At 41.5% G+C, this 18682-nt stretch overlaps 1 protein-coding gene across 9 annotated transcripts in view; it reads right to left on the reverse strand.

Moving 5' to 3' along the window:
- AIG1 (androgen induced 1) overlaps window positions 1-16831 on the reverse strand; it is a 197610-nt gene extending 180779 nt beyond the window's left edge. For 3 of the 9 annotated variants that reach the window (XR_005596263.1, XR_005596262.1, XR_005596264.1), the window contains exon 1: window positions 16514-16830. Coding sequence is in view for 6 of the 9 variants with exons in the window: in XM_039530648.1 (XP_039386582.1) it covers window positions 16514-16654 (141 nt within the window). In the remaining 3 variants the exon portion in view is untranslated. Of the gene's footprint in view, window positions 1-16513 lie in introns of all 9 variants that reach the window. The other 6 variants (XM_039530648.1, XM_039530651.1, XM_039530652.1 and 3 more) reach the window with 6 other exon arrangements.
- Between the last annotated feature and the right edge of the window lie 1851 nt (window positions 16832-18682).

Here is an 18682-nt window from a genome sequence, read left to right on the forward strand (position 1 = left end):
AGGGAGAGTACCATATGGCTCCCCAAACTGGCAGGCAAACTACTACTGGAGATCATCTATATACTTAATCTAATGAATAGGGATGGGAAGAAATTACCACAGTTACAATTTGATGTTAAATCATTTAGAAGCATGCTTAGAAATTTTACCTTGATTCAATTTCTTCCTATCCAAAATGCCAGATATTTTGTAAATAGTTCTCAAAATGATCAGTTTCCTTCTGAATTTTTTTGGAGACACAAGGAAGCAAATCCACCCACTGAAGTTAGTTATGCTTTACACAGGTGTGGTGAATTTCACCATTTTGAGTTGAAAAACCTTTGTTTATCTGATAATAGGAAAAAAAGAGCACAAAGCGAAGTCCCTTTACAACACTTTAAAGACTAATGATGACTTTGAACTTACTGAACTTTTTAAGAACTGGCTAAAAAAGATATATCCATTAAAATAAAAGCAGCTGAGTGGGGCATGATCTGGGGAAGCATTCGCTAGGAATTAAATTCACCCCTGGGCAGAAACCCAAACAAAAGCTTACGCTCCACTTAATTACTCAAAACAGGTCAACATGTTCAAGTCAGCTTTCCTTTCTTATAAGCCACAGATATATCTGGACTCAGAGGCGCTGACCTCTCTGTTCGGGGGTGGAAGACGCTCGACCCCTGCTCCACCCCAGCAGTTCGCTGCTCTAAGCAAACGGGGGCTGTTGGAAGGCCCACGCCACTTCCCGCAGCCCCCATTGGCCTGGAGCAACAAACCGCAGCCAGTGGGAGCCGCGATCAGCTGGACCTGCAGACGTGGCAGGTAAACAAACCGGCCTGGCCTGCCAGGGGCTTTCCCTACACAAGTAGCGTCCCAAATTTGGGAAACACTGGCTTAGAGCCTTGTTTTATTTGTAATGAAAATAAAATCCAGCAACTTTCTTTATCAGCTATCTTACTGAACAAGTTTTCTTTAACAGAGTTAAACCAAGTCCACTGTCATAAAATTTGTCACTTTATTATACTTAAGTAGCCTCATGAATATACAATAAATATATTTAAAATGGCAAATATATATCATATAAACATTTTATGTTGGGGGTAGGTTCCAAAAAGGACAACCTAATGATACACAGATGCATCCAAAATTCCTTGATTCAAACAAGGCATATTTTATATAGTGCACAACAAAGTTAATTTTTCACATGCATATAATTGGGTAGTAATAATTTAGCTACCTATATCACTAAAAGAAACATTTAAAAAATCCAGAGGGGACTGGAAATTTCTCAAGACACCATGGATGGAGTTTCTATTGCTTGACACTGTTCTGGCAACATTCCAGATTTCTCACCAAATTTAATAATGTAGCACTATTATATAATCATACCCATAACTTATGTAAGGTAAATTAGTGAAAGAATTCTAGTGCTACTAATTAAAGCCACTACCACGCCTATAAATAATATAGAAAACCTCAAATCCCATCCCTGCAAAGAAAGTACTATACATTAGAAATTTCATAATGGACATAATTTGTGAATTATTAAGAAAATGACATGTTTATATATTAACATCTAGTTGTAAAATAAAGCCATATTAATATAAAAATTTTAAATGTAGCCCTGAAATAGTATTCAGTTTACAATAGCTTTACAAAAAGTAACAGGGAATCATGACACAGAATAAGAAACACAAGAGTGATATTATTATATTTTTATTATAGTGTCTAGGGTGCTATTCAGAACTGTTTCTCTGACATGTTTACAACCTGAGAGGATGAAAGAAAGCTGTAAAACATACAGTTATTAAAAGGCTCCCATATATATGTATTTCTCTTTCTCTCAAATGCATTAAACACCATTAAGAAATCTCACTTCGTTATCCTGTAAAGAGCAATTCTGTAGTTTCCTGCTCTGTGAACTGACAAACAAATAATTGCTCCTGATTGTATTCTCAACAGCTACAGTAAGAACAGGATGATTGTGAAGGACTGTATTACCCCTTTATGGAAAAGGCTGGAGGCTACAGCTGGAAGAGCCTGGGTGCAATCACAGTGGCCCTACCACACCCTAGAGCTGGGTTATATGAAAGAGGAAGCTAAGTAAGAGTTGGAGGAAGGTAAGCTATAGTAGGTGGGGATTTTGCTCAGGCTGCAGAAGACCAGCCTAATCAGACTCAGAGACTTAGGCCTTGGCTACACTTGCAAATTTGCAGCGCTGCAGCAGGGTGTGAAAACACACCCTCTCCAGCACTGCAAATTGCGGCGCTGCAAAGCGCCAGTGTGGTCAAAGCCCCAGCACTGGGAGCGCGGCTCCCAGCGCTGTACGTTATTCCCCACAGGGAGGTGGAGTACGGACAGCGCTGGGAGAGCTCTCTCCCAGCGCTGGCGCTTTGACTACACTTAGCGCTTCAAAGCGCTGCCGCGGCAGCGCTTTGAAGTGCAAGTGTAGCCAAAGCCTTAGGGTATGTCTACACTATCCACCACATCAGCGGGCAGCAATCGTTCCAGCGGGGATCAATTTATCGTGTCTAGTCTCCTGTACTCCGCCGCCACGAGAGGCGCAGGCAGAGTTGATGGGGGAGCGGCAGCAGTTGACTCACCACAATGAAGACACCTCGGTAAGTCAACCTAAAGTACGTCAACTTCAGCTACATTATTCACGTAGTTGAAGCTGCATAACTTATATCAATCCCTCCACCTAGCGTAGACCAGGGCTTGGTGTTAGAGATGTTAAGCTTAGGAGTTTTCAACCAGGTCCCTGAGATAAGGACCTTAAGATCTGTTTGTTATAACTGCTCCTTTCCTGAAGCCTTAATAAAAGGGAACATGCTATTTTGTTAATGTATGTTGGCTTTTCTTGCCCAGACTCTTCAAGTGAGTCTATTGCTGCTGTAATTGGGAGAAACTGAGGTGGGGCTCAACTGCAGCATTACATTGGGCTTGCAAGAGGGTGTGCAGGGACCTTTACAATGCTGTGTAAACATGCTGGTGACTCATCCTTAGGCAGAATAATAGTTCACACTTTTATGTAATGCCTTTCATCTCAAACTGCCCTGTCTCTCCCAACAAGTCACTTGACAAAGGTTGGTAAATATCAGTATGCCAATTTTATAGATTATAAAACCAGAAGAAGCCCTTGTGATAATCTAGTCTGATGATTTGTATAAAACAGGCTATAGAACTTCCCTGAATTAATTTCTGTTGGAATTAGAGTATATCTTTTTAAAACACAACCAATCTTGATTTAAAAATTAACAGTAATGGAGAATTCACCACACTCCTTGGTAAACTGTTCCAAGGATAAATGACTTTCACCATTAAAAATGGGTTTCAGAGCAGCAGCCATTAATCTGTATCTGCAAAAAGAACAGGAGTACTTGTGGCACCTTAGAGACTAACAAATTTATTTCAGCATAAGCTTTCATGGGCTACAGCCCACTTCATCAGATGCATAGACTGGAACATATAGTAAGGAGATATATATACACCTCTACCCCAATATAACGTGACCCGATATAACACGAATTCGGATATAACGCAGTAAAGCAGCACTCCGGGGGGGCAGGGCTGCGCACTCCGGTGGATCAAAGCAAGTTCGATATAATGTCGTTTCACCTATAACGCCGTAAGATTTTTTGGCTCCCGAGGATAGCATTATATCGAGGTAGAGGTGTACATACAGAACATGAAAAGGTGGAAGTAGTCATATCAACTCTAAGAGGCTAATAATTAAGATGAGCTATTATCAGCAGGAGAAAAAAAACTTTTGTAGTGATAATCAAGATGGCCCATTTCAGACAGTTGACAAGAGGTGTGAGGATACTTAACATGGGGAAATAGATTCAATCTGTGTAATGACTCAGCCATTCTCAGTCTCTATTCAAGCCCTGTCACTCAGTAACAGACTTAAAGGTGGCAATTTTGCAACAAAACAGACTCCAAGGAGAAACTGCTGAACTTGAATTAATATGCAAAATAGAAACCATTAACTTAGGTGCTTTTTCTCTTTAAGAAAGGCACTCACTCTCCGCCCCTGAGTCTTCAGAGCTCAAACCGCAGCAGCTCCAAGTCCTGAGTCAGGCTGTCCCCTCTTCCCTGCTCTGTGGAGATGGGGTAAAGGGGTGGGTAAAGGGGTGGGGGAAGGGGGACACTCAGACATCAGCCCCCTCTCTCCTCCCTGCACAGCCAGCAGAAGGGTCCCTGGAGCAGCTGCAGGAGCAACATGGCTGCAAAGCAGTGGGCGGAGGGCACCTGAACACACGCTGCCGGATGACTGTGCACTCTCTGCTAATCAACTGCGGCCGCCCAGCCGTGCAGCTTACAGGGAACACAGCTGTGGACAACAGAACTGGATACAGTATTCCAGTGGCAGTTGCACCAGTGCCAAATACAGATAATATAACCTCCCTAGTCAAAAATCTAAGGGTCACTTTAGCATTTTATGGCTACAACTTTGTGCTGGGAGCTCATATTCAACTGATTATCTACCAGAACTAACTGCTTGTTAGGACAGAGGCCCCGTCCTGTAAGTATGGCCCCCATTCTTATTCCTAGATGGGTAGCTTTACATCTGGCAGTATTAAAATGCATATTTTTTTGCTTCTGCCCATCTTATCAAGCAGTCCAGATCACACAAATCAGTGATCTGTCATCTTCATTATTTATGATTCCCCAATCTTTGTGTCATCTGCAAATTTCATCAGTGATGATTTTTTTTCTTCTTCAAAGTCACTGATAAAAAATGTTGAATACCACAGGGCCAAGAACCAATCCCTCCCCACCCAAAAACACACGTGCTCAGTGCTTCCCCATTTACAATTATGTTTTGAGACCTGTCAGCCAGTCTGAATCCACTCAATGTGTGCCATGTTTTTTATACTGTTCTGGTCCAAGGGTTCTCAAACTTCATTGCACCACAGCTCCCTTCTGACAACAAAAATTACTACATGACACCAAGCCTGAGCCCACCCGAGCCCCGTCCCCAGGTGTGAGGGGCCAAAGTCAAACCCAAGGGCTTCAATCCTAGGTAGGGGACCTGTAAGCTGAGCCCCAATGCCCAGGGCTGAAGCTTTGGGACTCGCGCTTTGGCCCCAGGCCCCAGCAAGTCTAGGCAAGCCATGGCAACCCCATTAAAGTTTGAGAACCACTGTTGTCCATTTTAATCAAAATATCATGTGGTGCCAAGTTAAATGCAATACAGAAGTCAATGGTAAAAATGGTTGATGTAATATACTTAAGCAACCAAACTTTAATCTCATCAAATTTGTTTGACAAGATCTGTTTTCCAAAAACCCATGTTGATTCGTATTAATTATATTACCCTCCTTTAATTCTTTATTAATCAAGTGCCATATCAGCCATTCCATTATTTTGCCCATGATTAAAGTCAGGCTGACAGGCCTATAATTACCCAGGTCATCTCATTTATCCTTTTTATATATTGGCACAACATTAGTTTTCTTCCAGTCTTCTGGAACTTCCCCAGTGTTCAAAGAGTTATTAAAAACATTAAAATGGTAAAGCTAGATCCTCAGCTAGTTCTTTTAAAACTCTTGGGTGCAAGTTATCCAGATGTGCTGATTTAAAAATGTTTAATTTTAGTAGCTGCTGTTTAACATCCCCCTGAATTACTATTGGAATAAAAAGTATTTCATCATCTGATACGACTACATCATCTGTTTTTTTCCCAAATGCAGAACAGAAATATTTCTGAACACTTCTGCCGTTTCTGCCCTATTAAGGACAGTTCTACCATTCCCACCTAGTAATGGACTGCTAGGATTATTTTTGTTCCTAATATTCTTAAAAAAAACAACAAACAACTCACTCCAAACACCTCCTTCTTAACAACATAAGAATGGTCATAATAGGTCAGACCAATGGTCCATCTAGTCCAGTATTCTGTCTTTTGACAGTGGACAGTGCCAGATTCTTCAGGGGAATGAAAAGAATAGGGCAATTTCAAGTGATCTACCCCGTTGTTCACTCCCAGCTTCTGGCAGTTGGAGGTTTAGGGACATGAAGTTGTATCCCTGACCATTTTGGCTAATAGCCATTGCTGGATCTATCTTCCATGAACTTAGCCAATTCTTTTTTGAACCCAGTTATACTTTTGGCCTTCACAATATACCCTGGCAATGAGTTCCAGAGGTTGACTGTGCATTGTGTGAAGAAGCACATCCTTTTGTTTGTTTTAAACCTGTTGCCTATTAATTTCACTGGGTAAACCCTGGTTCTTGTGTTAAGTGAAGGGGTAAATAACATTTCCCTATTCACTTTCTTAATACCATTCATGATTTTACAGAACTCTGTGATATCCATGATTACTCCAAGACCATTCTCGAGTGGTAAAAAACACCTGATCACTTCCCCAGCACGTTGTGTTTATCTATCTATGTGTCTGATAATTTTGTTCTTCACTATAGTTTCAACCAATCTATCTAATACTGAAGTTAGGCTTACCTGTCTGTAATTGCCAGCCTTACCTCTGAAGCCTTTTTGAAAAACCTGTGTTACAGCAGCTACTCTCCAGTCATCTGGTACAGAGGCTGATTTAAGTGCTAGGCTACTTACCATACATACTTAATAGTTCTGCAGTTTCACATTTGAGTACCTCCAGAACACTTGGGTGAACAACATTTGGTCCTAATTTATCAATTTGTTCCAAAACCTCCTCTATTGACAGTCAGGACAGTTCCGAAGATTTGTCTCCTAAAAAGAATGGCTCAGGTGAGGGGATCTCCCCCACAGGCTCTGCAGTGAAGACTTATGCAAAGAATTCATTTAGCTTCTTCACAATGGCCTTGTCTTCTCTGAGGGCTCCCTTAGCACCTCAATCGTCCAGTGGCCCCACTTCCTGCTTCTGATGTACTTAAAAAATATGCTGTTAGTTTTTGTTTCTTTAGCTAGTTGCTCTTCAAATTCTTTCTTAGCCCTCCTAATTATACTTTTACACTTAACTTGCCAAATTTTATGCTTTCTATTTTCCTCAGTAGGATTTGACTTCCAATTTTTAAAAGGATGTATTTTTGCCTCGAACCACCTATTTACTCTGGTTAGCCCTGGTGACATTTTTTTGGTCCTTTTGCTGTTTGGTTTTTTTTGGTGAGTGGGGGCAGTATACATTTAGTTTGAGCCTCTCTTTTGGTGTTTTTAAATAGTCTTCCTGCAGTTTGCAGGCTTTTCATCCTTGTGATTGTTCTGTTTAACTAGCTTCCTCATTTTTGTGTAGATCCCCTTTTTTAAGTTTAATTCTACTGTAATGGGTTTCTTTGATATTTTCCCCTCTACTAGGAAGTTACATTTAATTACATTATGGTTCTATTACCAAGTGGTTCAACTATATTTGCCTCTTGGACCAGATCCTGTGCTCCACATAAGACAAAATCAAGAACTGCCTCTCCCCTTGTTGATTCCAGGACAAGATACTCCACGAAGCAGTCATTTAAAGGTGTCCCTGCATCCCTCCTGAGGTGACACATACCCGATCAATATGAGAGTAGTTGAAATCTCCCCATTATTATTGCGTTTTCTGCATTTGCAGCCCCTCTAATCTCTCTGGATATTTCACAATCACTGTCACCATCCTGATCAGCTGTTTGGTAGTATTTTTCTACTGCTATACTCTTATTACTCAAGCATGGAATTTCTATCCATAGAGATTCTATTGTACAGTTTGGTGCATTTAAGATTTTTACTGTATTTGACACACTGCTCCCTCAACAACATGATCTATGCTGTCATTTCCATATATTTTGTACCCTAATACTAGTGTCCCATGGATTTATCTTCATTCCACCAAGTTTTTGCAATGCCTATTATATCAATGTCATTTAATGTCAGGAACTCTAGTTCACCCATCTTAGTATTTAGACTTCTAGCATTTATAGCTAAGCACTTGTACATTTTATCAATATTCAGTTTCTGGCCCTGATGAGTTGTATTTAAATGGGACTTTTATGTTTGACTCTTCCTCACAAGCTCCTACCTGTACTTTACCAACTTCTTTCCTATCTTCTTTACTGGGATATAGAGCTCCTCCTTTAATAAATTCATCCCTAATGGACGTCTCAGCCTGAACTGTGGGTTCCTCCGCACCTGTTGTCTTTCTCCCACCCATTAGTGTAAAAAATCCTTTTAATTGTACATGCCAGCAGTCCGGTTCCATTTTGGTTTAGGTGGAGCCCATCCTTCCTGTACAGGCTCCTTAGGGTGACCAGACAGCAAGTGTGAAAAATCAGGATGGGGGTGTGGGTTAATAGGAGCCTATATAAGAAAAAGCCCAAAATATTGGGACTATCCCTATAAAATTGGGACATCTGGTCACCCTAAGGCTCCTCCTCTTCCAAAAGGTTCCCCAGTTACTGATAAACCTAAAATCCACCTCCCTACACCATCATCTCATGCACGCATTGAAACCCTGCAATTCTACCAATCTTCCTGGAAGGAGCATCCCAACCATGGGATTGTTTCCCTCCGCTCCTGCTTGATGTTCTCCTTCCCTGAGGCTTTCATCCTCCTCAGCAGCAGAGAGGCTGTCAGGCTGGGGTTGGGTCCCTCTGTTGGGTCCCTGAAAGTCTCCTCTATGTACCTCTACATCTCCCTTAGCTCCTCCAGTTCAGCCACTCTGGCCTCAAGGCCCATACTGTGTGTCTGAAGCCATGAGCTTCTTGCATTGCATGCATACATATACCAACTGTCCAAGAGACAGGTAAACATATGCACTGCATTCAGTCACTATTAAATTGGATAGTCCCCCTCCACACCTCCCTCTGCTACTGGACTTCTTGTCCTCAATTCTGCTGGCCACAGATTTCTCCCTATGCCCCTTTGTACAATTTCTTGCTTCCCATATATATATTCATTATTATCAACTTCCCCTTTCTTTCATTTTTATATTGTTTTGTTTTGTTTTTTTAAATAGCTGCCTTCTCTTTCCCAGCTGGTTTGGCTCCTAATTATTTTCAGCTTTGTGAAATTGGCCCTTTTAAATGGTTGGGTATTAGTAGTTTGGACTTTATTCTCTTTGCACATTACAAATGTGATCAAGTCATGATTACTTATGCCTAAGCTATCATTATGATATAGTTCTGGGCTCAATTCCTCTTCAACTGTCCAGAGAAATCCCTCATGCTGGATGCAACACTTTTTTGAGTTAGGAAACTTTCATCCACAATATTTAGAAATTCCAAAGATGTTTTAGTACTGTCTAATGAGATCTCCAGCATATTTCACTCAGATTTAAGTCCCCCATGATTATGCAAGCTTTTTCCCTACATATTATAGATAGGTGCTTAAGGAGCCAGTCATTCTGTTCACTAGTGTGATTTGGTGGTCTTGTTTGTTACATAGGCTCCTAGCATTGGTGTACAGGCAATTAAAGAAAAGGAAAGGGAAGCACAAAGATGAAATTCATCACAGAGAAGAGGAGCTAAGCAAGGCGCTACACACTTAAGCCCCATTTAAATAATGAATAGTGGTTTGCCTGTGTCTGCCACATTGTAGTGGAGTTCACCCATCGAGTGAGTTATGAAAGTTGCTCAAATTCAGATATCAAGTCAATGGCAGTTAGGAACAAACTAGAAGCCATGTACAGTTCCAGTCCTCTGCTCTAAACCACAGCACCCCTTCTTAAAAAAATAATTTAAATCTTTTAAATTCTATTCTGGTGACTTATTTAAATTAGACCAAATGAAATTCAAAAACATCCTCTGAAAGCAAATAAACATTTTTATTGCCTCTGGCAAGGATGTGCCTGAGAATACAGATCCAAATCATGCCAGCAATGGGGAAGAACAAAACTCCGTTAGGACAGTTTCGAATCACTTCAACAGCAACATTATTTCAACAGAAATCTAGATTGTCCCGTATATTTGATGAAGCAGACAATGGTAAAAGTGCCAGATGCAGGGTTTGGAAAGATCACAGGAACATTAAATTTGCCACCGCCACACAGGATCAGACACCTGGTCTGGCTAATTAGTCCAACAGGAGCTAATACAACAGAGATCGGCAACCTTTGGCATGCGGCCCGCCAGGGTAAACACCTTGGCGGGCCGAGCCGGTTTGTTTACCTGCCACATCCGCAGGTTCGGCCAATCACAGCTCTCACTGGCCGCGGTTCACCACTCCAGGCCAATAGGGGCGGCAAGAAGCGGTGTGGGCCAAGGGATGTGCTGGCTGCCCTTCCTGCAGCCCCCATTGGCCTGGAGTGGCAAACCGCGGCCAGTGGGAGCCGCGATCGGCCGAACCTGCAGACGCGGCAGGTAAACAAACCGGCCCGGCCAGCCAGGGTGCTTACCCAGCCAGGGTGCCAAAGGTTGCTGATCCCTGTAATACAACATGATGCTTTACTACATAGATCATTGTCGTTGTTTCTTGTAGTGCCCACAGTGTTTTAAGTGTTTTGCAGGTAAAAGAAGGTACAGATATGACACCGAAAATCTTACACTTGAATGGAACAACAAAACAAAGAAAAACTATAGAACCAATGTGTGCAATGTTACACGCTGGGATGGGAGAGAGAATCAGTTCTTTCCTAACTCCAGCTACCCTCAATCATGGGTTATGAATATACTTGTTAGCACATTCAACATTATTCAAGACCATGTTGTTAATGAAAAGGGGATAGAGAATAAGACTGAGAATATATTATTGCCCTTATATAAATCCATGGTACGCCCACATCTCGAATACTGTGTACAGATGTGGTCTCCTCACCTCAAAAAAGATATTCTAGCACTAGAAAAGGTTCAGAAAAGGGCAACTAAAATGATTAGGGGTTTAGAGAGGGTCCCATATGAGGAAAGATTAAAGAGGCTAGGACTCTTCAGCTTGGAAAAGAGAAGACTAAGGGGGGACATGATAGAGGTATATAAAATCATGAGTGATGTTGAGAAAGTGGATAAGGAAAAGTTATTTACTTATTCCCATAATACAAGAACTAGGGGTCACCAAATGAAATTAATAGGCAGCAGGTTTAAAACAAATAAAAGGAAGTTCTTCACGCAGCGCACAGTCAACTTGTGGAACTCCTTACCTGAGGAGGTTGTGAAGGCTAGGACTATAACAATGTTTAAAAGGGGACTGGATAAATTCATGGTGGCTAAGTCCATAAATGGCTATTAGCCAGAATGGGTAAGAATGGTGTCCCTAGCCTCTGTTCGTCAGAGGATGGAGATGGATGGCAGGAGAGAGATCACTTGATCATTGCCTGTTAGATTCACTCCCTCTGGGGCACCTGGCATTGGCCACTGTCGGTAGACAGATACTGGGCTAGATGGACCTTTGGTCTGACCCGGTACGGCCTTTCTTATGTTCTTATCATAGTTATCTTTCTAGACTTTTGAAAATCTAGTCCCACTTTTGGTCTCAATTACCATGACCAATGTTAGACTTACTTTACCATCAGATATGTGCACTATCCTCAATGTATAAAAATTTGTGGCAATACTGTATCTTGTTTAATTCTAACTGTGGTCTACAGCTGAAGGGGTGAAGATTTGATATCCAGTTGCATGATGAAAATTAGGAGTAATTTAGACCAGGACACATTTTACTAACTTAAATTTAACTGTAAGATAATTTTCTTATAACTTTCACACAAACACAAATCCTCTTCTTTCTGTGCACACTCTCCCTCATCCCAGTACCCAGAATCGACATACTTTTGCCTCATCTCCCCCACAGTTGCAGAGTGCCCTTTGTCCATAATGGGTGGCCAAAAGAAACTAAGAAATCTTACCTCTGCAATAACGAAAAATCTGTTTTAAAAGAATTGGGAGAAGGGATCCCTCAAACATATATAAAATTAATCTGTGATTCTGCAGCATGATTTTCAATTATTCATACTCTGAACAAACCATATAGCAACATTTTCAGGCACTTATTAAGATAGAAGTATCAAAATGACAACTATTCATAACAAATGGCCAATCTCCACTTCCTACTGTGCACTCAAACACTATTTCCAATTTAACAGAGCTTTTCCAATTATATTTAACTCTGAAAGTCTAAACTGGGTGGAGGAGGGCAGATACCAAGACAAGACATTTTACACATCTATTATGTTTGCTCTTAAAGGTATACCATCTTCTTCACCATTTCACTGCAGGTAACTTAGTGAGGCCTAATTAAGTTTGTGAAAAGGAGGGAAAATGTTGTTGTAGCTATAAAGAAGTTTTCACCAGGAATAAGAAGGCATATTTACTTTGAACGGCATCTACCTTTACATACCAAGAAGAGAAATTAAAGCGGAGGTGGTTATTCGCAGCAGCAGTGGTAAGCATAACTGGTATATTGTCAAAATGCACCTTCAATATTGCTCCATGAACTAGGTAAACCTTCCATTGCCCGAAGTTAAAAATCTAAGGACAGGAAAGACTAAGAATTCACATCTAAGGAAATATTTGGGAATGGACATCCAAATTTTACCACTATACTTGTTGGTAGGCAAAACAGAAAAATACAGATTATATAAATGGATATGTTATGGTGAACAGTCTGAAAGATCATGCAGTAGATATCCATCCTCTAACCAAATGACACAAAACAAATAAACATTAATTTTGATGGCAACTGACCACTTCTCTGGGGCTTCATAGTCCATGAATTTCCTCAAAAGCACAGCTTTCTATAAGCAGGGAAAGAGCTGGAAATCTACTGCAAGGATAGAGTATAAATTAATGAACAGAGAGTAGGAATGTTTTGGCTATTTAGTTTTTGCTTCAAATTCCTTTCAGCTATCGAATAGTATCATTTGATGCAAAACCATATTAACTGCAGATACTAATAACTGGGTTAGAGGAAGCATTGTGGTCAGCTATAGTCAGTTGCCTAATTTCTCCAGGTTGCTGACTGATGCTGAGACTCTTGTGCCGATTGAGAAGGAATGCCAGACTGGGCATGCAAAAAATGTCCAAATTTCTTGTTCAGATTAGATTCCTAACCTCACTTCTGACTGACTACAAACCTCTCATACCCCTCATAAACAGCAAGTGCTTGCACTGTGTGCCAGTGAGATGTCAAAGACTCATTCTATCATCATTGAGGTACAATCTGCAGTGAGAACACATGCTTGCCAAGATTCTGTTGATGATATTTTGTCTAGACATTTTCTGAATGTGACTGATGTGGGGACGTTGCAAATAGTTGAGGAAATTGAAACTTACAAAAGAGCTCTGCAAGCCTTAAAGCCATCATACAATATAGTGCAAGTGTGCTGGAAAACATCCAGACTTTCCTCCTGGAGAAGAGTAGCCCCACTGGCTCTGATGGCATCTTATTTCCTGAAGTCAGGGAAGTTAACCCAGCAGAAATGAAGAAATGTATCCTTATATGAGACACCATTAGGCCCCTTGGACATTACTAAACGTCATCAACAAGTAAAGATGTGTATGGTGGCTAGGAATTGGGAGACAAATCCAAGTGATTCAATTTCTTGACCAAACCAACAGTCAGGGACACACATCCTATTTAAGAAACCATTAATATTTCTCTGCTGTCAGACTTGGAAAGTGGGCCATAGAGGGTGACCCTTATGAGCTAAGGGACAGAAGTACATGGCTGTAGTTGACTACTTTACTAGATATTTAAAAACCACACATTTTACCTGATGCTCTTTGATCATGTCATGTTTAGATGAAAGAATGTGTCTGCGCGGTGGGAAAGTCCACTTGAACTTGTTACAGTGGGCCATAATTTGTTGGGAAATAATTGTTATTTACTGACAAATAATACTTTTGCTACATTAAAAATAGCCTTCACCCACCTAAGGATGGTCCTGTGGTTAGGGCACTAGCCTAAGACTTGGAAGATATGGGTTTAATTCCTTATTCTGCCACAGACTTCCTGTGTGACCTTAGGTTAGGCACTTAGCCTCTCTATGCCTCTATTTCCCATCTGTAAAATGGGGATGATAATAATACTCTACCTCTCAGAGGTGTTGTGAGGATGAATACATTGAAGACTATGAAGTGCTTTGATATTCACTGATGAAAAGATGTAAGAGGTAGGTATTATTTGTTGTTGTTGTTGTTTTTATTAGGCCAAGGATTAGATAATAATGGTAAGGCTAAGAGAGCCAGGTAAAGGGTGAAGCAAACCCAAAAACAAGACTGTCAGTTTTTAGCTTTAGTCAATTACGGTCTGATCCAACTGCTATTAATGTAAATGGAAAGATTCCTGTTTGACTTCAGTGGGAGTTGGATTAGGCCCTTATTAATCCATGTCACGGAGTGTAGCCCAGCATCGCAAAGGGAAAAATCTAAAACATATACATTTCACTTTGACAAAAGGAATGCTGTTAAGACACTTCCTGAGTTGTATCCTGGTGTCTTGAGAGCAAACTCCGATAGTGATACAGGTTAGATAACAAACATGACAAACTCCTAGGTTTTACACAGCTATGACCAAGGTAAGTAAATTCTGGAAGAAGAGAACATGTTTGCAGCTCATCCTAGATCCAAGAAATGGCTTCCTACAACCTATCACTCTAGAGTCAGTGTTACCCAGAGACTTGGATTGTAAGCTCTTTAGAAGGATCCTTCTTCTGTGTTTGTACTCACCCTAGCACAATAGGGTCCTGGTCCATGATTAGACCTTCTAGACACCACAGTAATACACTAAATAATAAATAATAAGGACAATTCTGCTTCTGCTCTAGAGGAATTATAGACAGAAGCAGCAATGCAGCCAGACTTGCCAGACTGAGATCATTTGATAGCATCATCAATAACTGATTCCTTTTTAAATGTTGTGATCAAAACTTACAGAGAATACCTGAACATTAGAGAAACTCTTATATCAATGCCAGATGGGGCAAAATAATCTACACTGTACTTCACACTTTGTTGAATACTGTCTTAAGTTAATTGCAAATGGTTTAAGAAATAGCATTGCCAACAACACAAAGTTTAAAAGAAGTGTGTGGGGGAGACATATAATTCAAATATCCTGGTTTAAATTCTACTGAGAATTCCTGATCTTATAAGTGTAAACTATTTTTTCAACAATACCATACTACACAGCTTGAAAGTTCAGATGTTAATTTAACATTACATAAGCTCTAGCTTAATTTTACAATATGAAAATTTTAAACAATATAAGCTTGTTAACTCTTCAATAGGAAAAGCCCAAAACAAAAACAGGTCTGCATTTGTAAAGTACAATGAAAAATTAACATATGTAAAAATAGATCTTCTTAGATATAGACAATTGTTTGGGCCGAGCCCACACCTGCCTACTGTCAAAACTAAGAATAAGTTTAGCCACCTCATGCACTGCAAACAACCCTGTAACTGGCACATGGCCTTAAACACAAAAATTCTCTTCTTTAGATAGAAAAATGGAATAATTGCTCCTACCCAACCAGAAAAATCTAGATCCTGATTAATCTTAGCATAACAGTGTCACAAAATCTTGCATCTGGCACCAGGACCCCAGCAAATCACATAGGTTTTAGGGTCTAAATTAAAATTTCTACCATCTAAAAGACAGCACGCATTATCAGCAGCTGGTGCAGTAAAAGTAGTTACGCTTGTGCTCTGTTTAGTTGGGAGAATTTGAGTTTGAGCCCAAAAATTAATGGTATTGTACTGGTACAGGTTTCTGCTGTGCTCTTGTATTGGGGTCTAGACTTTAATGGTGGCCTGGTAATGGTATAATGTCTTGTCTAATTCTATCATCTAATTTGTGGATTCAGCAGGGAAATTACTGGGTCCAGGTGCTGCATATGAGGCTTGCCATTGTATTGTACCTGGCTACATCAGGATCTGTTTTTTCCCCCCTGCTGGACTAGGTGCATCAACATCTGTCTGTTTAGGCAGTATGATTATGGAGTTCAAGGATACAATTTTTGGAGTCAGCATGGTTGAAGTGCTGGATATGGGTTTTCCCAGTGGTCTTATGGCAAGATAGTAAGGTCTAGATCTTTGCGCTGCACTGCAAGGAGACACCTGTCTAACCCAACAGGTGCACTGGTGGGCTTGGAGGCAAAAACTGGCTGAATCTGGTTGCCAAATGTGTGGTTTGTGGCGCTTTTACCTCACCTGTGTTAGGCTCAACATTATTCTAGTGGGCCAAGTGTGGCAAGCCATGTTCTTATTTTGATAGTATGTTTTGTGGTTTGGGGGCCAGCATTATATTCTCCTATATTTTGCTTTAGGGAAACTATGTTTAACATTTCTGTTGACACAAACATGGCTGCTGCGGCCTGTTTCAATAAAAACAATAAACAGGCCACAGGAGTTTGTTTTTTAAATCCATCCAGTATTGCTGCTGCTGCTGCTGCTTTATTGCTTGACTAGCTCTTTTCAGTGTCACCCATTTAATGAGTCACCAAAGGACAAGTTCTCTTTTTTCCCACCCACAAGGTCGCCTACTGATGATGTTCTCATGGGGGAAGTGGGACTAGGGAGACCCATGCACCAGCCTGGCCAGTGACCGGAGACACAGTCACACGCCACTTACCAAGCGCACACACAGGAGGGAGCAGCGTAGGCTGGGACGCACCCGCAGCCTGGGGGCAACTTACCAGGTCTATGAATGTCAGAAATTTCCAGCTCCCGCCATAGGTCTGATGCGCGGGCATGTCAATGGCGTTGTAAGCGCACAGGATGGAGAAGTAGGAGAGGAGGATGGCGACTCTCAGCACCTGGCAGGGCACGAGCGCCATGTCGCCGCTTTGCCAGCGGGGCCTGCAAACTGCCGGGCAGCGGGGGCGCGCCTCCCGCGCGGGGCTGGCGCGGCGGCGGCGCGCGCGGCGTTCCGGCCGGGGAGGGAGCGGGAGCGCGCGCCTGGGTGTCCCCCTCGTTCTGTGCGCGGGGGACGCTGAGCTCCTCAGGCGGCCGGGCGCTTCCCGGAGCAAAGGTGGGCGGGGAGGGGAGGCGATGTTGGAGGAGGGGTTACCATGGCAATCTGCTAAACCTGCCCTGAGCTGCTGGTGCTTCAGCGGAGAGACCCCTGGAGCAGGTGACCCCCCCCCCCCCGCCTCAGGGGCTGTGTGAGTGTGGCTTGTTGTGTATTCTTCTTGCCAGCGCTACAAAAAGCGAGCATGGGGTGACATGCAGAAATAAACATGGGCAGGGTCATTGTCCTCTAAAGCCTGGCATTTTCACCCCCGCTGCCCCTGCACTTACATGACCCCGGCTGACTGCAGAGTCTGAGCACCTGGTCACAAACGCTGGCATACACCCATGCATACACCTGAGCACACGTGCACAGGCTTACATGAAATAGAGAAACTTGCTAGCATGCATGCACTTATCCTCACACTCGTGCATGCACAAGCGCGTGTGTACATATGCACAAGCGTTTGTGTGTACATAAACACACACTTGTGCACATATGCTCAAAGATACACAAGTGAACAAATGAATACACCTTTTTGATATGTTCACACACAAACATGCTCACACACAGCTTGCTCTCATATCCACACATGAGTGGATGAGTGTGAATATGGATGATGTACCCCTGTGTCCATGTAAAATAAATAAACATATTTTTAAATGCATGGTTGCATGCATTGCTTTTGGTCTTACGGAATGGTGATTATGAACCTCTTAGAAATGTAGATTTATTTTTCTTGTCTACAGATCAAATGTTAAAATATTAAATCATAATAAAATGGTGTTTTACATATTTGCTTTTAGGACAATTGTAGTTCCATGCAGGCAATATTGCCTGAATGTTTTAAAGATTGCTTAGTTTGTTTTAGTCTAGGAGATTAGAGCGCAATAGATGTATATATGTGATTCAATGGTGTAAAGAACCAGTGGCACCAATTTTGTTTTTAAACTTAAGTCATTGTTTTATTAAATATTTGGATCTCCTTCAGTGAGAAGAATATAAATTACATACATTCCCAGTTTGCCTTCCAGTAAATGCTGTTGGATATTAATTGCATCAGACTGTGGGCAGCAGATATTTTTTTAAGAGGTCAGATGACTAAGTTTTAGCCAACCAAATATGGGGTCAATTTATGAAAAGACAACATAGGCATTTCCTGTGGTCCATTTAAAACAGGTGTCCACTCCAAATAGTCTGTGAGTCACAGGGTACTTCTGTAGTGGGGGGCTTGAGGGAAAGCAATGGGTAAATAATATTTTGTTCATAGTCCTGTTGCAGAGAATTGGAGTTGAACAGATGGACAAAAGATTAAACCTGCTAAAAATATAAGTGTGCTCTAAGTGCCTGATTGTGCCACTGAAGTCAATACTCTTCAACTATCCCTCAATACAAGGATGATGTCTGCCAAGGGGGTTCATTGGTGGGTTTTTAAGTGGCAGAGGAGCCCAATTCGTGCCCTGCAGATTTTCCCCCAGAAGTGAAAGGTGTAATCTTGGAGGAGACATAGTTGTTGACTGGACTGTTGTGCCCTTTCTCTCCTCCTTTGTTGCTTCTCTGTCTCATGAGCATGTCTGTTCTCCTCAAAGTGAACTGTGGCTTGGCCCATGGTGTGGTGCCACTGTGTTCTGTTCTTCGCCGAGTCCTCCCAGTTTGTTGGGTTGATGCCTCCCTTTTAAAGGTGTACTTTCTATATGTCTTTGAAGCACTTAATACTAGCTTTACCATTGACTTCAATGATTTCAGGATTGAGCCCTAAATATCCCTTATGTAAATGTAATGCAGCATTGTATAACAGTCCCACACTTGTACTATAGAGTAAGTAAGCTGTAGCTTTTAGGACCATTGCTGTATA

This window comes from Mauremys reevesii, linkage group 3, assembly GCF_016161935.1.
Source record: "Mauremys reevesii isolate NIE-2019 linkage group 3, ASM1616193v1, whole genome shotgun sequence".
Lineage (NCBI taxonomy): Eukaryota > Metazoa > Chordata > Testudines > Geoemydidae > Mauremys > Mauremys reevesii.